The 27,658-nt window shown below is 39.4% G+C and overlaps 3 protein-coding genes across 5 annotated transcripts; all 3 read right to left on the bottom strand.

The window, feature by feature from the left end:
• Positions 1-313: 313 nt before the first annotated feature.
• On the bottom strand, positions 314-19,519 carry LOC149734048 (uncharacterized). The gene is made up of 2 exons (XM_089881551.1): positions 17,461-19,519; positions 314-1,040 (listed from the first exon to the last, which is right to left on the bottom strand). Exons 1-2 carry the CDS (start codon positions 18,868-18,870, stop codon positions 873-875), a joined length of 1,578 nt encoding a protein of 525 aa, XP_089737677.1. The 5' UTR covers positions 18,871-19,519; the 3' UTR covers positions 314-872.
• A 1,408-nt stretch (positions 19,520-20,927) lies between these two features.
• Positions 20,928-26,342, bottom strand: LOC149734047 (protoporphyrinogen oxidase-like). Of its 3 annotated transcripts, XM_089881557.1 has the most exons (9): positions 26,174-26,342; positions 25,446-25,561; positions 24,903-25,055; positions 24,326-24,496; positions 23,807-23,971; positions 23,710-23,752; positions 22,823-23,144; positions 22,076-22,273; positions 20,928-21,657 (listed from the first exon to the last, which is right to left on the bottom strand). In XM_089881557.1, exons 1-9 carry the CDS (start codon positions 26,340-26,342, stop codon positions 21,489-21,491), a joined length of 1,506 nt encoding a protein of 501 aa, XP_089737683.1. In that variant the 3' UTR covers positions 20,928-21,488. The 3 variants fall into 3 exon arrangements, with proteins under 3 accessions (XP_089737683.1, XP_089737680.1, XP_089737684.1); XM_089881554.1 differs by having other exon boundaries at positions 23,710-23,971; XM_089881558.1 differs by lacking the exon at positions 20,928-21,657 and having other exon boundaries at positions 22,198-22,336; positions 23,710-23,971.
• A 42-nt stretch (positions 26,343-26,384) lies between these two features.
• On the bottom strand, positions 26,385-27,481 carry LOC149734046 (uncharacterized). The gene has a single exon (XM_089881597.1). The coding sequence runs from the start codon at positions 27,384-27,386 to the stop codon at positions 26,880-26,882; it is 507 nt and encodes a 168-aa protein (XP_089737723.1). The 5' UTR covers positions 27,387-27,481; the 3' UTR covers positions 26,385-26,879.
• Positions 27,482-27,658: the final 177 nt, after the last annotated feature.

Here is a 27,658-nt window from a genome sequence, read left to right as displayed (position 1 = left end):
GCAGAATTAGAAAGACCAAAAGCAGTGACAACTGAGCACAGGGAAGCAGGTTTTGTGGTTTGCAATTAATTTATAGTGCCAACCGATTTACGTTAACATTTGCACAAGGCAGCACTTTGGGGGGTTCGACTACCAGTATTTACAATTTTTTGCGGTTACAACGATTGCTAGAAATGTACACAGTTGTTCGAGCACTATACTGTACACTGCAGACCATTTACTTGGGATTCTGTATTGTACTGGGTTACTGTGTGAGAAAAAATGAAAATAAAACAGAAAAATCGATCAGGGCCCGAAGGTTGAAGGGTTTGAGGATTGATGGATTACAGGTAACAGATTGGAGAGCATGGTAAATTAGTGCAAAGTCGGCAACACTGTGCGGCAAACGGTGTACTGGCACGAAAGTGTGGGATCTACCTGGTAAAACGGACAGTGGTCCAGAGGTACGGGGTATATTGAAAGGCCGATATAATGTAAGGCATGAGATATCGAGCAAGATATGAAATAGCAAACGTACGATTTACAAAACAAACCACAGAAAGGGTAAATGGAACAAAACAACTCATTCAAGCGAGGTTTTCACTAGAAGTATGAACGACACAGTAAAACTGAATTTTACGTGAATTATAATTTTGTACATGTGTATTAGTGAGGAGTATTTATATGACAAGTTTAGCAGTGGCCAGTGAAAACCAAGCTTGAATAATTGCGGAACAAAAAAAAAATCAACCACAGGTATATCCGGCCGCGAATTAATGCTATATCTTTCGTAATGCGTTAAAAGAACCAAAGATATAGCATTAAAATTGCGGTCTATGGCTAAAAGTTCAATATTGCGAAACGCGCCGCTTGGTGGTGGGTGACGCTTAAAATTACGGACAGCAGATGTCGTCCCTGAGCCACGCTAGGTCGGAACTTTCAATCATCCGTTTAACTTCATCTGTGTCGTAGTCTGAGAACTCGAAATGTGATTTCCTTCTGCAAGGATCAGCATATGCTATCCCGCTGCTTAATGTGATTTGGTCAATAAAGTGATCTTCCTGTAAAACAAAACAAAAACAACTAAAAAACAGAAAATCAGTTTGAAAACATTTCCAAAAAAAAACAGTAAGTCTTAAATATACAAGCCTTTAAATACATATATAAGCCCCTGGTCTGTGGCCGGTTAAAGGCACTAACTTCATTATAACCGCGCTCATAATCCAATACGCCCTATAGGTCTCAGGTGTATACCTTAAACATTGTGCTATAACTAGTGGTTAATGTATTATTTCAACCAGTAGTTATTTCACCCAGTTAGTGAACGCAGTAATATACCTCAAGACCTTAGGAATTTCAATCTTAAGTTCCTAAGTGTTGTGTGGTTTCGTTTCGCTTTAATAAACGGTTGCTTGAATTACTCTGATGCGGTTAATATACGTCCAGCTATGTACTGTATATATCAGCCATATGTCGCGACCTACTTTTCGCCTATTGGATTTACCGAAAGAAGGAGTGGCGAAATGGATAATAGTCGAGCCGGAAACGAAGTGCTAGCAAATGTTAGTAGCCGGAAACCAATGCTTCGAAACCCGACTGTTAAAATTTGATTTTTGCCGCGGAAGATTCATTTAGGGGGGGGGGGGGGCGAAATGTTTTCACAGTACCGTTGGTTGGATTAGTGTTTCCGGTAAACGTGATGTCATGACTGTGCGCCTCAAACCTGCCGTGCTTAAATGAATTCACAGGAAACCCAAACGACCTTCCGCGTATCCGTTTTGGCTTAGAGTGAAAATCGAGCGATTTTTCACGAACTTCATTACGAAAGTGAGGTGTGTTTTTGTTTCTTATTTAGAAAGGCCTTGAACAAAAAGAGAAGCGTTTTCGCGTCTACATAAATTATGCAAGACTAAAACACTGGGGCCAAACATTTTGCTCGTGAATAATTCAAAAGCAAAAAAGACAGCGTGCTTTCCCTATGGTATTAATATGGTTTAACGTCAAAATATTGGTGCGCGGATAAAAATCTTCGTCTAGTTTCACGTTCCGCTGAATTAGGAATATGACAGACAATAAAGCTTATTCTTTGTGAATCTAGATCGCGTCGTTTCGCGTCAATTCACGATTGCTCGCGGTTACGTTAAATGCAGATGCCGCACGCTGGTGGGTGACCACAGAGGACATAAACCGATTGACATTTAAATGATCCCGTTGGATTGAAACCGACACTCGAACTGCCAAACAATGTATTCTGGTAAAACAACTTTATTACCCAACCATACATCCTTGACAGCAAACATATAGGTTTATGACGAAACAAACGACTTTGACATCAAAGGGGAACGCATCATTATATATTAAGCGTGTTTGATTATTTTGAAACATCATAGTCGTTACAGGTGGAATGTACAACAACACATTTATACGACTTAGGGGGAAGATGGATACCATAAGCACCTAATACCTATTTCCCAATGGTTTTTAACAGTTTAACAACGCTCTCGTGAGAATACGGTTGTATTAATATGTAAATATTCTTTATTTACTTTCAAATGGGCAATACAAGAGAATGCAAACATTGAACACCTCATTCCAGCCATTGCACAACTACTGCATACGCCGTTCCATTTAAACATTGCACAACTACTGCATACGCCATTCCATTTAAATTAGAAACCACCATAATAAAATTGTTGCGGTTAGTCCATGGTGCAAGTCAAACCATAAATACCCTAAAATCAAATCAGGTAAGGTATCTATGGTCAAATGTAGCCACCAATTTAACAATTGAATCAACAAGAGAGCAATCGCGGTTTGTATGACGTCTATGTTGGGAGTTTTATTCCAAGTTGACGCATCGCGCAAGAACTGATGAAAACGAAAGTGAAAGGTGACGGATTGTATTAAAATCGATTGGCGAAAGGTCATCGGTATAGCACGGTGGACGTTAATAGTAGGTCGGGGTAAGATGGTCAATGTACTCATTCTCTTTTATCGTCCCATTTTTTAGTAAATAAAATACATTCAAAAAATTATTTAACTATATTCTTAAGTCTCTAAAAGAGCGTTGTTAATTGTTAATAACACGAAGAGGAAATACGGAATGCAATGTGCTAACGGTATCCATCTTACCCCACAGTACTTTCTATTCTCACGGTATGGAAAACACATTTTGGTTGAAAATCCGTCGACAATTGCTTATGCACTGTTTTTAAATTGGCTTATCTTCCGCGCCGTGTCTGATCTGTGGCAGCGTTATCATTTTCCAGTGACTTGAAAGGGAATGGACAAAGAGAATAGCGTGGGGGCTTGGGAAAGGCTGAAGTCCACTTTAGGAAAAGAAAAAAGAAACTTGGCAAGTAGTCGCCAAAACTGGGACATAACAAATTGATTGACAGTTTGCTGATCTTGTAGTTTTGAATGCTAACAAGATTTGACAGAAGCATCGATATTTTCCGAGATAAACAAGCAAAAGGAACGCATTACGGCCGCTGAAATTGATCAATAAGATTGAAAATGGACATTGATATTTCTTTGTTTATAAAATGACCGCTGGCTTGTTAGATAAGCGCGCTGTCACGGTTGACGATGTGGTGCTGGAAAAATCAATTCTTTCAGATTCTAATTACGAGCATGATCGAAAATAAAGAACCCGGTCAGCTGCATACGACTTAATTAAGGAGAATTATGATTTTCGGAAGGAATTGCGGACAATTTTTAATTGAAAATGGCTTTGTTTTGCCTGCTGTTATGCTTGTATTAATTTGACCAATTATGATCGCCAGATGCATAAGACAAGCATTGGGCAATGTTTTTGAGATTGGCTTGGCTATGTGATGAATCACTTGTAATAAGCAATATTGAAAATGCCACAAAAGCAACCACAGGATTAATTGGCCTCATTTGTCAAGCGGGTAGCACATTAAAAACAATCGAAATCAGCATTAACCTTTAAAGAGAATCATACTGAGACATAAACACCAATAAGCATGAAATATTGGAAGATTTAAAGGGAGCAGATAAACAACATTGGCCGAAAGCAATCTTATATAATACATAGTTGACTCATTTGACTGGTAAGAGCATCGACGACAGTACGACGGTTCAACAAGCAGCTAGCACTTGTATGAGCTACTTGAGTTCTACGCGGAGTTGTTTTGAAACCGGCTACTTCCCACGAGAGGCCTCGCACAACGAAAAGCTAATTCAACTCCGAATTAATTGGAAAATCAACACAAACTGACGCAAGGTTTTGTGTACATAACAGAGATCTATGTGTTCTCACAAAGATTAAATCGTTTCGGCTTAAACTTATGTACATATACATATATGTTCTTTTAAACTGTAACAAACGGTGGACCATGTTCAAAATGTCTAAATGTATATTGGTATACTAAGTTATCGCATAAACTGGCATCAGTTGTGCTAATTTAGCAATGCGAAATGGCATCACATAAATACTGACTAAGAACGTTTCGTTTAAAGGTGTTTGTTATTGTTGCGTCAGGAAACGGATATTATGATGTAACAGTGAGTGAAAGAAAATGTTGTGATTTAAACTAAAGCTTCTAAATCTAAACTAAAGTAAACTCAACTGTAACCTACAGAATGCCTAACCCATAACGCCTATTACTTGTTTGTGCTTGTAAGACCCACTGGGCCGTGTCAAGCGAAAAATTAATCAGATTTGTGGGTTTTTCGACTTTAATTCCATTTAAGACTCTCTCTGGTTTAAAAATAAACAAAAAATCGCCGACTGCGCACATTGTTAATAACTGGTGTACAAATTAAGAACGCATTAAGAGTTGTTTTCTTTAAAAGTGGCCACAAATTGCCTGTAAGTGCTGGTATTGACGATACATTTATCATTGTTAGTGGTTACCGGTATTTTAACATTAAACATTATCACTCGATCAAACAGTTAAGTATGCTTGGTACCGCTACAATTTGCGTTTACAGTGAATTTTCAAGTGTTTAGATATCGTAAACCTTGCTAATGCGCACTTTTGGTGAACCAGTTTTTGCTTCTGTACGTAACTTTTTCTTGGTATTGTACACCTCGAAATGCTGCAGAGCCCGAAGCACATGCTGCATTCATTGCCGCAGCCCAGCGATCAGCTGTTTTTCGTTTATTTTTCGAAACTCGCTAGCCATTATTACGTCGCAGGGTGACTCTCCTTTTCGCTCTTCGCTTTGTGACGTCATAATCGTGTTATCGAATAAAAGGCGTGAACGTCGCGAAGCAGCGAAGCCGGTTCGGCCAAGAATTAAAACAGAATAAAAATCACTTGGCCGTAGCGCCAATTCGGTTACAAAGCTAAACACAGCGATGTTTGCGACTGTGTCATGGTTCAGAAATCGCGCGATTTTACGCGTCGCGGATTTTCACGGGACTCATATATTATTGAAAGCACCTCGGCAAAAGGAAACCAAAGGACACTTGACGCGGGGTGGGAGACGGCTTGACCAGGGTTCCTTATTATTAAAATGCTAAAATAAGTCCTAAGGGCTCGAAGCGATATGTGTATTCGGTGTAACTCAACCCGAGCGTGTTGACAGATTACCACACAGTGCAAGGGATGCTTAACCTTGACCTAGTAACTCATTACCGCAAGGGTTAGTATCGTGGATTCAAAACAAGGCAGATATTCAACCGAACTAATAATAACACAATGACAAAGCTTCCATAAGCAGTGGTGCAACTTATGAGAACACGCAATTTCTAACTGGGCAGGTCTAGGCTTGTCGTTCGCGGAAATAGGAAATCGGGTAATAGGGAAATTCGGTAAAAAAGTACGCACGGGTGCTGTATTTGGGCAAGACCAAACTTGCCTTGTTGCAACGCCTATTGAAAATAGCAACAAGAGGGTGTGACGTTAAACCACTGTTGGTGTAATATTTGATTTGTGTCCAAGTAGGGGTATTGGTATTGAAAAGGGTAAGGTGTAACGTCAATACAATAATCCTCTTGCGTGACAATACGGGTGCAATCGGTCATGTAGGCTGGTAACTGTTGAAAATGTAAAAACCGTGCACAAAAAATGGCATTTAAATGACATCGTGTACAAAACACGGTGGTCGTACAGCTCGTAGCTTGCTATGGATAGCTAGAGGCTGTTTAGCCACCTTACCGAGGCTGGCTATCAAAACGTCGCGACAATTTTAACATCGGCAAAGTTCACACAATCGCTTTCATTGCCCTTTCCAAGAGCGGAGTGCAAGCAACCGTGCAGGGCAATGGTGGCGCAACTCGTGCCCTATGGGTGACTCATGTATCTGGGATGGCTGGATTACGACGCCAATAAAAGTTCGCTTTATTTTGCCAGAGTTCCTGTTTATAAGCTGCAGGAACGTCTGGCGCCTGCTGTGGATTGTAAACTTTAAATTGAAGGACAGTTTATAGTTTATGTATCCGGATGTATTGCGCTGTACCGCTATTGAACAAAGGAAGATTGCGATTGCGATTGCGAAAATAATCGCTCGTTTGCAGGCTCGCGAACGATTTCGCTATTTGTAGCAATCGTTGTGACGTAACAGCGGTTTCCATGGACGGAGTACACAATGACTCGACACGATGGCGCTAAAGAGTCGCGGGAATTAAAATTTGCCTTATGTAACCAACGCAACCGTGCATGGCGCCACGAAGCTTGTACATTGATAACCAAGCGCAGACAGATTACTTTTCCTTGTATTCAAGCTATTAAACCGCCATCGGCACGAAGCAAACCCTTCGTGAGTCATTCCTCGGTACTAACTGAAGTCACGCGATGACCCCGCTATTAAATTGTGGTTTCCGCGTTCTTTCTTTACCGTTGGTAAAGACCATACGTGGCTTCATGTTGTACAGCCTAAGTGCGCCTGGTTTACATTTGATTAATAGAACATTCCGAGCTCTCCCATTAGGACGATAAGACTTGACGCCAGAGCCGAAAACCAATTCCACCGGTTTCTGGTTCGTTTATTCTTGACGGGCTCTCGCGCCGACAGATGGCCGCCAAGACACGGAATTGAAAAGGCCCGTCACGCTGCCCATATGCCCGCTCCCAAAGCTCATATACTCTTACCAGTAGAACAATGCGTGGATTATAATAAACCAAAAGCCGAAAGGCAGTTCTATGGCGAATTACAAGTTAAACAAACCACTACCCACCAGCTGCTGTAGAAATAACGTCAGGAAGCATTCGACTATAATACCTGACTCGAAACGCGTCACAATTTTGAGCTGGAGACATAAAAGCGTGGTACCACTGCTCACGGTCCGTTAATTCGGTTTCTAAGTACCACGCGACGAGGAAACGTTAAAAAAGGTCATGTTTTGTAACGCACGACCAGTATAGGCCATTTCTGTCCAGCCAGCGCCTGTTAATTTATCCCATTTTCTATTTATATATCCCTTAGCAACCTTTATATATTAGTCGCTCTATTTCTGTATTTATTGAAACCCCCGGAATATTAATTGGAAAATACGATTAAATTAATTAATGTAATCCCCTAGCTATAAAAAAACGGATGAATAATAGAACGATTATGACGTAAAATCGCGACTATTGTCGCAAATCACGACAACAAACAAATAGAAACGAAGTGCGTGAAGTGGCCTCTATTAGCAAATAAACAAGGTTGTTTGTTGATGGTCTATACCACGCGACGCTATATGACGTCACATGGCACGTTATTGCATCATCATTATAATGATAGGATCTATTGGTTTAATCCATTCGTGGAAGCAAATGAATGGTTTAAACGGAAGAGATTGTTTAGATTAAGCTATGGTGTGTCTCGTAGATTAAGCGTATGGTCTGTCTAGTGTAAAAGTGTAAGAATCACACGGTGCGTGGTACGAATACTTGCTATTCTAAGTTTTCAAAGTCATTTCTATTGCGTCACAATAACGATGCGTCAACCGACTTTTACGTAACAGCGTGAATAAGCTTCTCGATCGCATGGTCGGGGGTTATGAATAAAGTTGCGTGACTTGTTCGGGAAATTGGAACGGGCGGACCTAAATTACATGTTTCAAGTGAAGCTCTTATACCGTGTAGGCCTTATGCTTTGTACACACTATACCGTGATGACTAACGGAAACGCATTGATGCAACCGACGTATACGTTTCAATTTGATCAACAAACACCTCTTTACGTCATAATATCATGACAATGGGTCACACAGTACACGGTAGGCGTTCGCTTTTTATTCTGGCGTAAGAATTCACTGCGAAATATGGGAGAAGCAGAGACTAACCACAAAACCTCATGTGACGTATGTAGGCGCTTTGTGACATCACAACCAAAGCCTTCAATATGCGTGACGGCCTTACATGATAGTAATTGCTTCAATTTCATGTCAGTAACTCCTCGTAAATTATGGCTTCCATCGTTCCTAGCAACGAGGTATATACGACAGCGTGGCAAACACGTGGCTTCACCCACACGTTATAACCAAGTGCAACGGTCTGTTGCCCACCTATTCACGGTATATCCGGCCCAAACGACCGTTGGTAAAGATAAAGTGGGGAAATCGAATGGAAATAACGAGAAATGACGCGCGTGTTCGTGCGAGAAAATATCGAATGCTCCCCCATTGTTACGTCAATCAATGACAGCGCACGCAAGCTTGCATTGTCACACTCCTATTACGTCAATAACGTTCAATGAAAAATCGCAACTTAAAATTTAAAATAGGTGTGTCGCAGTTAGCTCTTCCGATTGGTCAAGCCAGGAAACGCCCCTCATCACACCACGTGCCTTAAGTCCAGTCATCAATTTATTCAAATCTGTGTGACCTATTTTAGGAGCGTAGTAAAATGATGACACACACTGTCCAATTGTACTTAGGTCAGATATAGACTGAACGAATAAAAAGCAATATACAATGATTTCGAACCTCGTGGGAACATAGAGCAACGGATACAGATTGTAAACGGTGGCGGTGATATCGGAAATTATGAATGAACAGCCGTGAGATTTTAACATGCAGTATTGCGCAACTTGACTTATGTTATACTGTACCACGCTGTGTAGGAGTTCTCGTCGATTAAGAACGGCTTAAATTCGTGCCCAGCGTGAATAAGACCATGTTAGAACTTGTCTTCCCAGTAATTATGGTCGCTAAGGCAACCAGGAAATTGGTGACTCCTAGCAGCTCCTAAAGATCTAAAACCGCCGGTGAATTTGTCAAATATATTTATCTTCTGTTGCCGCCACATAGACTACTGAAATCGACTACAAACTTAAGATGAAACACGTCAACCGACAGTTTCATCGTAATCCGGTTCAAAGGGAAACATGGCACGCTTGGGAGTCAATTTTCACAGCTCTAACTGCCGACCTTTTGCCAAGTAATTGAATTTTATCTGTTCACACTTCATTGGTTCTTAAGGACCGGTGCAATGGACAACAGATATAGTTCGGGCAAATGTACACAAACATAATGATATAATATGCATCTCCTGTGCGTCATATTTGCGTTATATCAATGTGCAAATGGCTATATCTCTAGTATAGTACTGCGGAATGAGATGGATACCGTTATCTCATATTGTCTCCTTTTCCTAATCGTGTTTTACCAAAACACATTTCATTTTACAGTCGTGAGAATGCGGTTATGTAATTCTGTAAATATTCTTTGTGTACTACCAAATATGTGACGATAAAATGGAATGAAAACATGAACCATCTAACAGACAGTAGACCAAAGCAAGGACCTACACTGCGAAAATCCGATACATCTTTCGCAACTTTCAAATCGAATTAGGAGCCCCAAATTTTTGTGGTTCACTAACGGCTAATCGGTTGGGTCATCGAGCCCGCCAGTTCCCAGGCTCGTTAAGTTCCAGCTGATCCCATTCAGGAGACACGAAATAACGTCGTCCGTGGTAATCCGACCCCTGAACCTAATTCTCCGACGATTAGAACTGAACGCGTTTGTGGATACAGTTGCTTCATTTTACAAGTGATCAATAAATGATCTCACTTTAACTCAATGGGCCATTTCGAGATAAAATACCCCAAGAATTGTATGTGCTACAGGATAAAGAAGACGCACAAGGTAGATTCTGGTGTTAACGATGCTTTCCCATAACGCCATATGTTGTAGTTTCTAATGTATTTCAAAGCACGTTGTTTCTGATTTCTGTCAATTTTTTTAACATAAAAACTGCTAGGTAATTTACGAAGACTTTTAGTGTCACGTTGGTACAGCATTTGGTTTTCTGTCAGTGTGGTTGAGGTATAAGTGTATAATTACCCCAGTCGTGCATGAGAAGGTGGTATATGGGGTATTGGGGCAGCCAACGAAGTTCAGACTACGGAAACACAAAGCAGGAAACCACAACCATTGGCGTTCAATGAACACGCTTTAAATACAGTACTATGTAAACAAGCACCTTCAGCCTCGTAGCCTTTCCCCGAAATACAAGGGTATAGTCACGATAGGCGGCACCAGGCTCACAAAAGATGGAATATTAACAATATGTACCAACACGTAAACGACCATGTAGAGATCTGAACCGTGAGATCTCGTAATTTGAAAGATAACATCTGTTTATAGACAACATGAGCGTCGCGTATTAATAACTCCCTACAGAGCATGTACGTCTTGTACGACATCCAGAGTATATCCAGCAACAACGGGCAATATTTACGAGCATTTAACGTCAAGCTATTTATCCTTGGCGAGGACAGAACACACGTGGATATCTCAATGCTAGACAAACAAAAACGACCTCGGTTAACTCCAAACGAGTCATGGGCAATGCAAGCCGTCCGGAAACCGTTTGAAATTAGACAGCTTGTTTGAGGTAAGTCAATTAGACAATTGAATTTCAGAAGGGCTCGCGGACAACGCTGTTATCGGTGGTAACTGAACTCGGGGTGTCCGATTGTGTGGTTTTCATTTCTATGACTCATTCAAGGGCACCCTTGTGACTTCACTGAAGTCTTGATGAAACAACAATCGACCACTTTCAATTAAACTCGCTCTTTTTCATGGGGGTGGGGAAACACGTAGATAATCGACCACACAGAGTAACTATACCTCTACCCGGGCGGACATTATATGTTTCATTTAATACACACAATGTAGTCCTAACGATCGGGTAAGCATTGAATGGTACAGGTGAGGCAACAATTCTATTTAACCGCATCCATTTCGAGCCCCACACCTGGCAAGCATAGTCCCGAGTTACCACATAGCTCTTTGGACAACGCCACAATGTTATTATTGCATCATACACAAGATGATTCATGGTATAACAAAAGCCATTATTTCCTGTAAGTGATGGCGCCTATGGGATAAATCCACCAACAAGCAAATAACAAAGCGAGCATAGAAACCACGCGTTACCCCGAGTATTGTTAGTTCACAATTAAGCAAAGCACTTCTTGGACAAGAATAAAACTACTCTTTATCGCACAATAACGCATTATGTATGTGATTCCTCCTGACTCATTGTAGACGGATACCTGGTCAAGTGACAGTCAAAGAAAAGGCGGAAAGACGTAATTTGCGCCTTGCCACCTTAACCATATGTCAGCGATAATTGCAGAGCTGTAACCGATGCAGAAAGTTATCGTTTGCCCCCGATCGACACTCTTATCATGTCACAATAGGCCAAGTACCATTCTGGCGCGTCTTTGCAACCCTTCTGTGACGTCACAAGCTACTCGAAGGGTCCTCGGCGGTTTATCGAATCAGAATCGGGGATTCCGCGTCTCGTAGGTGATGTTAACAAGCTTCCACCAAGGCTTCCCCATTTGCGCAGACGTCTTGCTAGCAATCGGTAAAAACACACGGACACAAATTTGCGAAACACTTAAAACATCAAACGTCGGCCACACACGAGCTAAGGCGCCATCGCCTTAAATTAAACCGCGGGGCAACCGCCTGTGTTTAATCTATAAGGTGTTGCAGATGATTTATGAGCAACCAATTCCTCTCTGTTTACGTTTCTGAGAAGCCGTATTCTTTAAAACAAAACAGCGCAAGCCAGCAACAAAGATCTCATAACGATATAATGACAGCCTGAAGGCAACTCACTATTTTCACTCAGTTATAAAGTTCATTCCTAGGCCAAGCCCCTAAGGACCAATGGTACACCGCGTGCTGTAACCACAGAAGTAAGCCACCTGTTATAAATATAGGACAGCAGGTGCATGGTACGTGGATCCAAAATCTTGGAATATCAACTCTAAGCCTAACCCTGCGGTCTTGTGTCAATAGAAGGACAAATATACGGGTTGAATACGTCGAACTTACGCCCCGAACTCGCCTCACCTTTTTAGGAAAACCCGTGTGTTCCACATCCTGATATTATTCATCGTCATAGCAGGCTGTGTTACGTCACAGTTTCCCGTATAATTAGTTTCATTTTCCGGAAACTGTCTATCCTTATTGGGGAAGGGGATTTTCTCCTAACGTAAGTTTAAAGGGTCGTGACGCAAGACAGCTTAAACCCATCAGACTATGACAACATCAGACCTACAGGGTTTCATTTATGCAGAGGAAGTTTAAACCATTGCCTATGGGTAATTAAAAACAAACGGAAGTATTTATAAGCGTAACCCTTGGCGTTGAACAAGCGTTAATCACTCCAACAGAAACTAATACGGAAATATGACGTAGAATGACGTCATCAGCGTTGTGCGTGTTAGATAATCGTTGGAAACAGAGACTGATAAAGGTCCTTGCGTTTCTTGGCACGTTTTAATTGGCAGCTTCAAACGCAGGTTTAAATCGTCTTATCGCTTAATTAATTGGTTAGTTTGAAGTGAGCACCGGTTTGGTGTCTGCCAACGGGGAAATGTACATATGCGTCATAGCTGAGTAAAATCAACATGGAACGGGAAACAGTGGGCGATATGATTCTATAGCCACACTATAGTACACAAGCTATAGGACATGTTTGCTTGTAGAGTTACGAAAGCTTGCCCGATGCGGGAAACGGGTGGTCCACTGCTGATAATTTTGTGTGACTCATTACTATGGATCGACAAGACAGGAATCTCTGGCAACAATAACAGACCCTCATATGCAACTGCAGATCCTACATTTGACTTGTTTACGACGATTATCGTCATGCGTAAGCGCTCAAGGACGTTATGTAACTGTTGGTGAAAAGCCAAAGGTATATTTATTCCACCACACACCCCAAGAGCGTAGGTGCTTTCCTAAGCGTTAATAACAAACCATCCTATTAGTGTTGTGGTTAGAACAAAACCACAGAATTCTCAAAAGCACTTGCGCAAATCAGAGGTCACCAACCAAAGAAGATTATGAACACAGTACACATGTTGTGTATTTGGGAACAACAGGTCATAAATAAAATTTAAAACCACTGTTTGCGTTTGGAAAGGGTTAATATTGTTTTATAAAGACAAACATATGGTGATAATTTAACAATAAGAAAAAAACGAACAATGGGATTTCTTTGGCCCAATATAACCCGTAAAATTTTGGTTAGAAATTTTGGTATGGTGGTTTTCAAACTGCTAAAGTCTGTCATAACAGTCAAACAAAACATGAGTTAGTATTCTTGGCATGAAAGAAGTAACGTGCGTCACTGGATAAACTTATTTACTGCTAAACGGGTATAAGAGCAAAAGATTTAATATTATACCGTTTTAACTACAGCAGCAGACGTCACAGGCCCTCTGGATAAACGCGTGTGCAGTGTTTAAGGTCCAATCGTGAAACGACAGCCTTTCTGTTTGTATACCTCATATTTACAAGCCTATACTGCTAAGGTCGAAAACCTTTTAAATAGAACATGATATGCACGATTCTGTTTTTCATTGGGGAGTCTAAAAATATTTACTGTCTCATGCTTCGTCACAAACACTTCAGTGACGTCACAGATTCGCTTGTTATGTACGAGTACGGCTCGACACAGAAGCTGGGAATTTTACGAGTAAGCCCTACTGAGTAAGAAACCGAAAATTCTACAGCAAAACAATTGAAGTAAAAGAAAGACTGTTGAAACATGAGATCTTAAGATACCATTATACTGTCGAAATTAACCCTATGATCGGTTATAAAAAGCACGAAGTAGGATGTTTTCCCGTTAAATTTACAGCTCAGATAAAACTAGCACATGTACACGCCTACTTTTCAGCCAATCAATGCACATTGTCCGAACTCAGTAACCCTTATAGCGAGGTGCGGTGGAACTGCTGTTTACTACGAGAATATTCGCTTGGTGCCTCTGCGTGTAAACATGTTTTCTCATGAGCTGGTGTCTACGAATCGATAAAGCTGGAAAACTCACCGAAATATTTTCGTGGCTTGTTATTTTGGAGTTCCAGCTGGACGAACTCGTTAAGTTAGACGAACTCGGTATGCGAAAACACCCCAATCAACCAATGTACCCACGTGGCTAACCGCCAGTGGTTACGCAACGAGTCAACAACAACAGTGCAGTAGACTAGTAGAATACGAGTTCATGATATATTAGCACACAGCTGAGTGTCCGTAAGGGGCAATTCTCCTTAGGCAATTCTTAGCATTGAAGTTCCCCGTTACTTCACCGCAGAACTGCAGTTTATCGAATAGGCCTGAAGTTCAATTAACCTTGGATGAGCAGCGTTAGTTTTCATTATCTATGACCCCGACTTGTTGTAATCCGTTTTAAAATGTAAAGCCGGAATTTAACCTGGTTTTAGAAATGTCAGTTCTCTCTAACAAATCCAAAACAAGGTTTTACAGCAATCTTAATGCTTTCAAAGAAACGCAACTTGATGGCAGCAATCCAAATACAACAAACAACAGTAAATACGTCATATATAACCTTTGAAATGGCCAACCTGACTCAAACGTAAATGAAAAATGAATTAATTAAATGAATACAGACTGTTAATGTATTGCGCCCTAAAATAAGGGACATTTTAGGTGCCACTACCTGATTAGTGGACAAGGAAATAGACGGGCTTAAGCGCCCTTCCCAGCTAACAGCGTAGGAACCATTTTCCTGCTGCAATTTGCAGCGGCCGTTGTAAAAAATCCCGAAAAGTTTCAGGACAAGGTGTCGGGTTGCAGGACAATCCGACCGAGCAAGATAAATGTAGGTACTGACTGTTGTCTTTGCTGTGTCCTGGACTTACCAAAAAGAGCCAGCAGCTTTTTAACCGTGTGTTTGTGAAAATTACCAACAAATTACGATAACGTTTTCAAATACACTTTTTCAAATTGGCGATAGCCCTAACGGTGGCGTGACAACAGTATTTTGAAAATAGGTCAAGAATATGTGTAAGTCAATGTCCCAGTTAAACATTAACTACAATAGGTAAGTAATGATTGCTGGGTCGACGAAAACATTGGTGTAAATTTTGTGTTGTGTTGACTTAACGCTAAAGGGCGTCAAAAATCGTTAGCAAGCCGATTACATAAATATAGGTTTGTTTTAAATCACGATCTGGCATTTCTTTCACTGCGTGGTGGGTGCATGCCGTGAAATTGCACGAAGGATTTAGTAATAGCATGGATACCAGGATAAACTGGCTCTCATGATCGAGAAGCAGAAGAGTAAGTCACGAATGCGTAGGACGCGTTACTACTGTGACGACATAAAGGTTGTTAACACTGAAGCGTAGAGAGATACATCAGACTATTCTTGCCCGTGTCAGTAATATGAGACGGCAGGAAACTAAAATATACAATAGCCGGGACAGAGAAAGCTATGTCGGCAATGGGTACCTCGCAGAGGAACTATACGAAAAATGCAAATTAGTTTCATATGGTGAACACGTAACGCATGATCATGACGTAACGTGGTGGAAATTTACTAGCGTCTTGCTGATGCATGATGACGATGCAGTTTCGGCTAAGATCAGTTCGTGTGTGTTATAGTTCCTCGTTTGCTTTACATTAGACCAAAGGGCGTGTCGGCAACAAGTAAAACAAGCCATTAAATATAACTATTTCATTCCCGTTTGCGCTACTCACGCAATGGCTTGTAAAGATACGTATATGCAAATACCCATGCGCAAGGGTAATTCCGAAATGAGTTTTATATGAAACAGCGCCTTCGCAAACTGGCACAGAAAGATACGCGAAATATATTAACCCAAACGCTCGCCGTTATAACGCTGTTCAACTTTGAACATGTGTCAATCCAATTACATGTTTTTTTTTCAGACTATATGCGTATGAACGTACGGTGTGTTACGCCCCCGCGCTAAGCTATAAATCAGGGTATGGGAATGAAAAACCAGCATCATTTATTGTGAAAAATAGGCATTCATTTGGAAAATAATATTTCCTGCAGTTACAGGCGCAGCTTGGTAACAAGATACTTCCATTGGAGCAGCGGTGGCTCTCAGTGCTATACCAGGAAACCCGCGGAGTGGTCCGCATCTGACCATTGTGAGAGGATAATGCATACTCTCTGCGACCACGATGCTACCATTGTGGTGATATGAATGACAGCTATTGCCACGAAAAGTCCCTATAGGCGTCAGGTCACTGGGTATATAGCAGCGAAACACGTTACACCGAGGCTGTGACTCGATAAGTTTGGATTAAAGTTATCGACAAGGTTTACTGACGTCAACCGTGAATGCAGTTGACCGCATACGTACATGGTTGCGAGAAGTTAAGACAAAAAATACAGCGGCAATCTACGCAGCAATTGACCCGAGGCAAAAACAACAAACTGACTCAGTTTTTGCGATTCGCTGTTTTGCTTTATACTTAGCGGGAAAATAACCAGGAATATATTACTATGTCAACCAAGCAATTTGGCCAGAAATAGACCGAGACCAAATTAGCGGTTAATATTACGATTCATTTAGAACGGGCGGCTAATTTAGCTGTAAAACTCATTCTCATAAAACGGTTTCGAGTCGCTTAAGGGCCTAACATTTAAAGCATTTGCGAAATCAGCTTCATTTCGAATTAGAAGACGTGCGTTAGACCGAAAATCGGTTTACGTATCTCATTATCTGGCGTCTACAACTGTATTATAAAGTGCGTGTAATGACATATACATTGAAAACCAATAATAAAACTTAAAGCTGCGAGAAAGCAGAGACCAGTTGACATATAAACACTGAATTAGCGCGGGTTTCAAACAGAGGGTTATTGCATTCCGTAGCGCTATTAAACTGATACATGACAGGCCTAATAAACGGGTAATAACAGCCAAACATCCAATAATGGTAGCGCAACTCGGTTCGCAGGTGTGCGCACGTTTAATGGTAAATTAAGCTCGGGAGGTACCAGCGACCTGTTATTCTGTGCGCGGCACAGCTTTAAGATTGTCTTTGTTGACAAATCTAAAGATGATAGACAATTTCCTGCCTAATGGTTTTTGTTTGAATATCAATAAGCAACTTATGAAGTGGATACAACATGCTATACGTTCAATGCGTATTGATTCCTAACATTGTTTAGGTTTGTATACGCAAGCGCGCATTTAAAGACCGAAAATTCTGGCTAATAGTTTACATATGGATTAAGGCATAATAGACAAAGGAAATGCTAATTACCTTCAGGTATTCGTTCCGGAAGTCATCGCCCATGTTGGCAAATGTAGTTGGGACATCAGGCTCCACGCGTTTCTGTGTGGTAGAGTTCGTTGGTTCCTGACTCGCCACTTGTATGCACCCTCTTACAATGTTATACACTTTTTCTTGTCCGCAGTCGTTGGTTATCGGCACAAAGTTAGCGTTTATTATTTGTTTTTGTTGGCAAGGTGTTGATGTTCGTTGCGTCGACACCAAGCTCGAGTTTGTGACGTCAGAAATGACGTCATTAGCACCGGAAACGATGATGAACTGGCGATTTCCTTCGGTGACGGTTTTGAAGACAGTTCCATGCACCAAACCTATCCTCTGGTTCGTATCGCAAGGGGAGGGGGTATGTACTTCGAACCTGCCACGTTTGGAAGGCACGGCCGTCACGATCGTAGCTGGGGTAATCGGCAGAGGTGGCACTCGTGGCTCGACTTTAACCGCCGTCAGCAGATTGTTCGTTGTTGCGGTGACTTCTTTGGCTTGCGGTTCGCTGTTACCTGAGTTGTTTTGAATGGGATTGATAGAGGCCACGACAGTCGGTTTGATTTCAGGTAAAGAAGGCTTGCTTTGAGACAGCTTTCGTTTCTTTGGCAAACGTTTGCTGGACACTTTTACTTCCGCCTTTAAGGCTTCAGTATTCGTTTCTATAATTTCCATGGATTGATCTGGATCGTTGTGCAAATAACTGAACGTAGAGTTCTCTGACGAGTCGCATTTTTTGCCCTTTGCTTTCTTTTTCGGTTTATATTTATAATCAGGGTAGTCGCACATATGCTGCAGTCGTAATCTCTCCGCTTCGATCAGAAACGGCCGCTTAATCGAATCCGCCTGCTCCCTCCAGATTCGACCTAGATTGCGGCTGATTTCAGCATTGTGTAGCTCTGGAGTTTTCTCCATTATCTTTCTCCGTTCGATTTGCGACCATATCATGAACGCATTCATTGGGCGCTTGATGTAGCCAGGCCTCGCCGCCAGTTTCTTTTGACTGCTTCGCGACGGCGGAGGCAATTTGATCTTTGTAGCGGGTAGGTTTTTCAACTCGTTCAATATGTTTTCCCTCTTGTTCTTGTTCGGCGACTGTCTGGGTTTCGGGTCTTTAAAGTCAGCCTCTTTTTTGATCGGACTGTCAAACACGTCTACTCCGCTAACATCAGGGCAATCTAGGATACATTCCAATGTTGGAGAGGGAGATGAAGCATGTAGGGCGTCTATTGACCTTCTTGGTGTAGCTACAGAACTGGATTGCACGATTTCATCGCTGTCAAAGTCCCAGTCTGAGCCCAAGCCCGACTCTGGCGAGCCCGGGTTGCCGTCCAAATTTTGGCCGGCGTGCAAGCTCATGAGTTCGGCCGAAATCTTTGTAAGTCTTGATGTACTTGCCATAGCTGAACTAGTCCAGAATATAAATATACAATCTTGAAATTCTTTTGCGTTGGTTGTTCTTCGGTTTTACATTAACAGTAAGATGCACTTACACCATTAAGCATTATAATAACAATTGTTCATAAGGCGACGTAATACAGCAGTTATCTAAACATAAACAAAACTAGTATTACCTTGTTTCTGAACCAGCAATAACAATATGTATGCGAAAGGTAAACAGGATATAGATAAGAGAACTGCCTTATCTGTACGAAGTAATAGTTTGGTTGCAGGGACAAATTAACTAGTCAAAACATCCTGTCCATCATGCCTTGTAGCGCCGCTAAACTAGCTAAGCATACATCATGCTTGAATATAAACATAATTACCTAACTGTTCCAAGCTTGATGACTAACTAACAGCGCATAGCTCGTATTTAAACATATATACACTATACACATAACAAACAATACATACGTGACTCTTATCCTACCAACAAGCCTATAGCAGTCACAGCTTAATAATGTCTGAGTACAATATACTTTATCCTATCATAAACTGCAACTACAACGCCTGTAGGCTGTTACACTATCTGATGCACTGCTGTCACAGTACTAACTTACCGTATACTATCCTAGCACAAAACAAGTTTACTGTTCACTGAATCTAATTTAGTCTTGCCCGTGCTTTTTAAACGAGGACAGAGATAGCATGCCCCTTTTTCTTTTCCTCTCTCCTATTTTGTCGTCACCGTAAAAGTAAACAGAGAGAGGCCGCGATCAGCTGGTAAACGAGCACGCTTCGGGAACCAGCTGATTCTGTTGACTCTGGTACTGCCCTAGGCTTTAAATTGAACAGAGTGAACGCCCGATAACCTCCGTCACGATCTTTGGTAATAAGAAGCCAAGCGCCCCAAAGAACCATATGTCTGTTTGAGATATAGTATAAACTAGAAACTATTTTACACCGGCTTACATAAGGCTGTGTTTGCTCTGAAACAAAACATACGGCCAGTATACTTACAGTGACAGGCCTTTACTGCGCTTAATATTGACTGAAACTGCGTGGAACTAATTAATACGTGGACGCGGTTTAAATTAAAACAAAATAAAGTGCGCTCCTATGCGACACCCATCGATGACAAGTTTACGCGGTTAAAATATAATATAAATTAATTATTTACCGTTTCGTTGCGTGCTTACTTATTTTCGTTTGAGCTGTTTTGTCATAGTTTAAGTTAGATAACCGAATTTTACGTAAGACATTATTAAAGCCAAATAAATATTTACCGTTTCGCTGCGTGCCTATGTAAGTTTCGCTTTGGTTGCTTTGTCCTATTAAACCGAATTTTACGTAGGGTATTATTAAAGCCAAAGAAAACTGCCTATGTAAGTTGCAAATTGCACAGCAACAAAGCAATTCGTTTGCAGCAGCTTTGTAATACTTAAGAGAAATTGCTGACAGAGCTGCGGATATTAATATCTGTCTTGTAGGTCGTAAAGGAGGGAGACAGACGGTGGTGCAATCTGGACTCGCGTGTAGAATTACCGCTATGTTTATCAACAGATCGAATCTAGATGCTGAAGTCAGCGAATTTAATCATGATTCAAAATTGCTAGAAATGCAAATCCGTTATTTGGTATGTAATTGCTGGCAAAGGTGGTTTAATAGCGTCGTAGAATTAATAATAAACACGACTACGAATTACCGCTTTTAGTTATTACAGTCGAGTAAATGAAAAATGTTTGCTTACTAGTGTCCGATGTAGCGCTGACGTGGCAGTCTCTGATTGCACCTGTGCGCTGCGGGCAGAGAAACGGTTTTCAGCACTATTGGAATTACACCATCGGTGGAAAACTGCAAGGAAATGGTTTTTGTTTCGCTCAGCAGATTATTTGTTTTTGGATTACGCGACGCGTGGCACCTGCACAATTACCGACGCAACGATCCGTTGCAGAGGGTAGGACAACAAAGTCACGTGATGTTACGTATACGACGTGAGAAAAAAGGCAAGCAGGTCTTCTTAGAAATACTTGAATGTCAAGACCAACGCACGGCGCAATAATAAGTTCCATATATGAATAGATAATTTGTGTTGTATTTGGCCATCAAGCCATATTAAAAGCACACAAAAATATTTTTTTTAATATACAAAGATGTTTTAAATGCAATCACCAGGAGGCATTTTACAAAGTGCTATAGTAGGATAGGAAAGATGGGACACCTTTTCATTTTCCCGTGACATCTGGTAGTAAACAAAAAACATTTAAATAATTATAAAACAGTATCTTCACGACTCTCATACACCGTTGTAAATTGGTTAAAAAACGATCAGGATATTTGGATATTATGTGCTAGAGGTGTCTCATCTATCCCATCCAACTATATTAATGCGTATATGTATACACAGTTACATAAATTTCAATATAATTACTGCAAAAACAAGTATTGAAAAACTTACATGCGAAGGTCAACAGTTGTAGAACAGGTCAACTTAGACAATTGCAAATCACGTTTGGCAAATCACAATTATGTCTTTTAGACTTAATTTCAGAAGCACATAATGATATGATTGCATACTCTCACTAAGTATAGGTTAATCCTCACAGTGCTAAGTATGAATACTTTGAAGTTTCACTTTACGGAGAAAGCTTGTATTTTTTAAGGATATTGTTGACAGCTACTCGGCTGTTAAAAATACAATCGTTTATGCTGACCCCCCAATACGATGCACCAACTAATGACAGAGGTACATCGTGTTCCGATATAAAATCTTCAATATTTTCAACAAGATCCGTGTGGCCAACTCTGGTAATTCAAAACAATCAATAAAATACACAATCAATGAATTTTTTTATCCTCGTGTGGCGGGAAAACGACAGTCGTTATTACAGTTGTTATGACAGTTCTTATTATAAAGATAACACAATCATGGTTTAAAGGTAAGCATTTGTATCTAGCTCAAAGTGTAGAAGGTGAGACTTGGACTTAAAGCTCGATACAATCGTCGTGGGTGTATGTATATTTGAAAAAGACACTTAACGACATTGACTCCTACCAAGTGGTCCCTTATGGGTTGCCTAAACTATCAGCCATACTTAAAAAAATTCCAACACCTATGTTATAACACTTCATTGGCCCAGCATGCTAGGATAAATAAGTTACATTTATATTATATACCAAACCAAAAGGTTTCTTTTAACCAAAATACAGTTTATATATTTACCTGTATGTTGGAATGCATTTTTTGCATAATGTTGTGTCAACGTTCATTGGGTCCTCATGTATACCAAGCTGTTGAGATATACTTCCCAATGCTGCACTTTCTAACGTTTGATTTGAAACAAGATTCGGATCACCAAATAATTCCCAGAACCATGAGCCTCCCATCATACAAGTCATTCTAGTGGTTGGCATGTTTAACCTGGATCAATAAAGAGGCAAAACAGGTTTCCTCGGTCCATCTGCACTGATCAATGTAGTTATACTGCAAAAGCAGCAGAAGGTAAAATATGAATCACAATATCTTGGACTCCAGGTTAAAGTAGACACTCAGAACCTGTGGCACTTACATAATTTAAAAAATGTTACCTGGCGCTGTGGTATATAGGTTCTAGGTTGGGGTCTCTGCTTTTAGCCCACAGGACACAATTTGATGTTACTACCATTGTGGGTGTATGTATTCTTATGTAAGACTCTAAACTAAGGGCAATTGGTTTAACCTAAAGGTTTTTAACAAAAAATGAACCTAAAATAGTTACCCACAAGTTACATATGGTACTCTTAAGCAGGCACATAGCCAATGAAACAGATCATCAGTGTTTTTTCACTGTCGTTGGCCTACCAAACGAGGATAAACTGTATTGACGCCTTTAACTTGTCTATATTGGACAGAGAAACATCAATACAGAAATAAATGCCAACAGAGTTTTTTTAGAATACAAACACAGTGCTGCCATGCAAATATTCTCACCTATCATGTTGTGGGAATGCACAAGAATCATAAACAATCCCGAGAACACTGGAAGGCTCACTAGATGGCACTAGATGTCCGAAACCAACATGGGGAAGAATTTCATTTGGTTTTCCAGAGAATTCCACGTTTACTACCCCGACATCTACCCATTTAATATGACTAAGCATTATACCAAGTGTTGAAGAAACAAACTCGTTATTACTCGACATTTGAATATTAGATTGTTTGTTGGAATTCTTCAGTATTCGACTGAGAGCATAAGAAGGTAGCGCAGATATCGTGTGATCAATATTCTCAATTTGTTCGGTTGTATATTCACCTGGTGCATGAAAAAGGAAATTTCTAATTAATACAGACATGACAGCCTATATATACATATATAAAAACATATAGATATAGCATTATGTCATTTCAAACGGGTTAAAAAACGAAAAACATCTTTAGTGTTAGAACAGAAGTTAAAATGAATAAAAGTTGAAAACTTTTGAAATAACTGAAAATGGTTTGATTTTAAATAAAATATTTAAAATGAAAAAAACTGTGTCATTTACATAAATACATAGCATATGGGCTGTAATGTTTGTTTTGTTTAACTGATTTAGAGAAAAGGAAAACAAAGAAATTGTAAAACAAAACAATAACAAGAAATAAATTTTAGAATACACAGATAAATCCCATTGTTAAATAACAAACACCAAACTTAACTTTTTTGTTTCTATGATTTTAAACCAAAAGAAATATTAGAAAAAATGGCAACTAAACAAAACAGAAAATGCACAAAGTTTACAAAAAAATTTCATTAACCAACAAACAGTAAGAAATAACCTTATTTAATAACAACACTAAAACCTTATTTCCTATTTTAATAACAATAATAAAATTACCTCTTCTAATTGTCGTAGTGGACATCATCATTTTCCCGTTGTTCTGCATCATTATTTCATCAATATTTGTATATTTTATTATTTCTATGTTATCTACTTGGGCAAGTTGTTGCTCAAGATTATCGGTCAAATACGAGAAGCCGTTATCAACTCCCCACTGCGTCCATTTTTCACGTTTAGCTCGTTTGATAAAAGGATTTGATTTTAAGCTTTTATTAAATATATCTGGATTCTTCAGAGTCGGCCTTCTGGGCATTTGTGCCTAAGAAAGAAGGAACTTGTTTTAAATGTTTATTTAGAAGCTGGCAATTAGTAATGAATATTACAAATCATTGGTGCCATGTGAGTTGTTATTCATCACAAAAATGAATACATCTCACTGAAATACAAAGTTAACTCCCTCGTGGCTTAGTAGTTATGTGGTTGTATCGTAAGTAATTAAAGAATGCTGAATTTAATGTTCGACAGTAATACTGATGTGTCCACATTATGCTACAACCTATCAATAAGTACTCTGGGTGTTAGGGTAATGGGCCAATTCAGGCCTATTACCCTAAATTCCAAGCCCTCTGACAAAAAACCCAACCCATATAGAGTATATATAATGTTGACAAACCTCTCTTGGTCCCAGTCTACCCCACAATGGTGGAAATGCAGCTTTCATACTTAATTGTTTTGAATCAGCGGCAAACACCCCTCTCACAAATGCACTGACCAAATAATCGGCAACTTCGCGTCCAAACCTTTCACTGCAAATTTCACTCATTGTTTCATAACTTGGTGGAACCTGGGTGGATGGTGAAGAAACAGTTACACTTTTTCATTATTTACTTTATTTCTAACTTTATATTAATTCTATCTTGAATGTTAACAATCAGATATTAGTTGCGATCCTACACTACATGGTGAATTGTAATAAGACTAAAGTGTTTGCACTTGGTAGTTAGACATCGTAGATGGTAGATATCTAAGCTTTTCATTTTCCAAACGACGATAAAAAATAGGTTTTTAACAACACTTTCCATTTTTGTAGATAAATTACTGATGTTTTATATTAAAAGCTGAAGTTAGATCTACATGAATCATATTGTGTAATGCTCTATACATGTTACATATACAGCCATTGAGGCAATGGTTTAAAATTAACATAATTTAGGCACAAATTTACAAAAGTAATTAAATTGAGATTTAACCTTTTTCAACAAACCCCCAACAAAAGATCTTGCCAATGAATTAGAAAATGGTTGTTGCTTCTTACATGCAGATAACAGACTGTTTGGTAAGATATGTAACTTTTTATTAACGTAGAGGAGTCTTTGTTTCGCCGCAATGTCATCAGATCTCACCTGAACAACAATACATAGAAATGAGATGCCTTTATGAAGTAAATATATTGTACACCTAAGGTTTAATATTTTATAACATAAGCACTGTATGTAATTTTTCATGAAACCCACATAAATGGCATGAATACCGCATGATACCTAAAAGTTTACACCAAATGTCAAATGACCACAAGGCCTTTAATGTTTGCATAAGTTATGCGGAAAATTACACTCATTACACATGCCAGTTTTTACCTTGCAGGGGGAAATAATAACACGCGACGTTAATGCCACATTTAATTTTAAGCCAAATCAATTAAAAATTATTTTTAAATTTGAACCAAATCTATTTAAGATATTTGAAGAAATTAAAGCCAAATCCAATAAAATATAATCTAACTGAATACTTACAGGAATAACATTGGATTCCATTCCAATATCTGAAATTAATTGCAGAGTATTGTTGCCAACCAACCCTGCAGTTCTTACACTGCGTGGACCACGCTCATTTATTGCACCTTGGTATTCTGCCATGAGGTAACATAGTGCATTAATATTCAAAATTATTACATAGCTGCACATCATCAGCTAAAATGGTAAATTACCATATATACAAACAATTAGGTTAAGATATGCAAATTTATGTTTGTTAGAATACTTTTAAATTACTATATATTGCTTTAGATAGGAGCCAAACTTTTTAACATGTAAGATATGCAGAGACAGTTAGACCATCAATCCTGTGAAACGAAGCTAACCTATTAGTTTCTATACAAATGAATACGTTGATTTATTGCATGCAATGTATTCATTTAAGAATTGTTTTTAATTTTTATGTAAGTGTAACCCCATTGTCCCACAGGACACTTTTAGATATTTTTAAGTAGCTCTTAATACCACAGAGTAAATATACGAAAGTTGAAGACTGTAAGTAAAGTTTGACTATTGTCTACGCATTACATGTTGTTACTGATGCTGTATCAGAATTCATAATGCAGTTATTATAGAAAGAACTACATAAATAAATATTTTACAAAATTAACTGCAAAACATGATTAAATTTTAATCTACATTCAGGGACACCTTAACAAACTGATAAGATGTAATATAGTCATAAACATAAAATAGAAAACTCTTACCCTTTCTATCACCATTCCTTACATTTGTTTTCATCCACCCTCCAACATTTGTTGATTTTTCAATAAGAAATATCTTGTATGGTTTAGAAGTGGTACGAGCCAATGCTTTGTTTAAATAATAAGCAGAGGCAAGTCCACTTATACCACCACCACACACAACAAATTTCATAGCAAAGCTGTCACATCTACCACAAAAAAGATACGATAAAACCTAAAAACAGTTTGAAAATTTTTTATTTGTTTCTGTTAATATCAATCCTGGTAATTTCAAGCTACATCCGTATCAGCAAAAACACATAACAAATTCAATTACCCAATTTAATCATGCAATGCTAATTACAAAATCCTATTTTTTTACATAAAGAAGTAGAAACAACATTACAAAACCATTTGATAACTAATTATACTAACAGAAATACGATGCAGCAAGTTAAGACTCGTGTGGTTTCACTACTACAGTACAAGACAAATATACCAACTGTCACATTCCATTCTTCTTTTCCACTCTAATATTAGTAATAAGAACATTCAATGGGCAATCCGTCACTTGGCCAATATAAAAACATCGTCCAAAACAACAATCAATTTGAAAGAAGAAAAGCATCAGAATGTGAAAGCAGTGGTGTAATTTATAATTTAGTTCCCCAGAATAATTCTAAATACATTCCCCACTGTCCATAGCAATCACACATACTGTCCATAGCAATCAAGGCATGAATTCAAGTGGTCGATTAAAACCACCTTTCCTGTTCATGTACTGTCTGTACTTTCTTTCCACCTTTTTATTCAAAGCGTAAACATCGTTGTTTTTAACTTTTTTCCCTTTTGTCGTTTCAAACCCCCCAAACCCCATCATCTGTTGCATAAACTTATCCTCATCTGTCATATCTTCTGGGTTAGTTGCCATAGCTACAGGCTTAGGGACCGCCTTCTTCTTTTTCTTCGGACCTTTAACCCCAAGACTGCCCCCTAGTGTTAGATTAACCTGTGCGTCTAAAGGAGTCTTCCACGGCCCTTCATTCTTCCTGTATCTGTCGTCGTCGCGGTAACTTGACCTCGGAGGTGATCGATGACGTCGACCAGGGGATCTTGACCTATGACGTCTTCGTGGCGACCTTGACCTTCTGGAACGAGGTGAGCGACTTCTTCTTCTGCGGTCACGATCGCGATCCCGGTCCCGAAATCGGGGGCTCCGCGAACGAGAACGTCCCATTCTTTGTTTTAAGCTTTCTATACAATTACCAGTTTATTTTATAATAAATTACTATCTGTACCTTTAAGAATCTTAAAATGTGCAAAGTTTATAACAAAATGTACATGTCTAATATTGTTTCTTATAAATCGGTATACCGTCCAAAGAAACGTTAAATAAACAGCATTTTGAATAAATTTTACAAGATAATTATATATGGCATTAAACTAACGTACTAAAAAGTTTTTTTTTTAACCAGAAATTATATAAAAAACGCAAGAAAACGTTAACAA

The sequence above is a fragment of the Ciona robusta genome, chromosome 7, assembly GCF_009617815.1.
Source record: "Ciona robusta chromosome 7, ASM961781v2".
In the NCBI taxonomy this organism is placed as follows: domain Eukaryota; kingdom Metazoa; phylum Chordata; class Ascidiacea; order Phlebobranchia; family Cionidae; genus Ciona; species Ciona robusta.
Note: the sequence above shows the minus strand (reverse complement) of the source record. Positions and strands in the feature narration are given on the sequence as shown.

What these genes read in the sequence shown, in the direction of transcription:
- LOC149734048 (XM_089881551.1), bottom strand. Translation starts at nt 18,870, where the DNA reads ATGGCAAGTACATCAAGACTTACAAAGATTTCGGCCGAACTCATGAGC. An exon ending in TCCGGAACGAATACCTGAAG is followed by an intron (nt 1,041 to 17,460) that starts GTAATTAGCATT and finishes TTTGTTTTACAG; the next exon opens with GAAGATCACTTTATTGACCA.
- LOC149734047 (XM_089881554.1), bottom strand. Translation starts at nt 26,342, where the DNA reads ATGAAATTTGTTGTGTGTGGTGGTGGTATAAGTGGACTTGCCTCTGCT. An exon ending in GCATTCCCACAACATGATAG is followed by an intron (nt 22,274 to 22,822) that starts GTGAGAATATTT and finishes TTATTGATCCAG; the next exon opens with GTTAAACATGCCAACCACTA. An exon ending in AAATGCATTCCAACATACAG is followed by an intron (nt 21,658 to 22,075) that starts GTAAATATATAA and finishes TTGAATTACCAG; the next exon opens with AGTTGGCCACACGGATCTTG.
- LOC149734046 (XM_089881597.1), bottom strand. Translation starts at nt 27,386, where the DNA reads ATGGGACGTTCTCGTTCGCGGAGCCCCCGATTTCGGGACCGGGATCGC.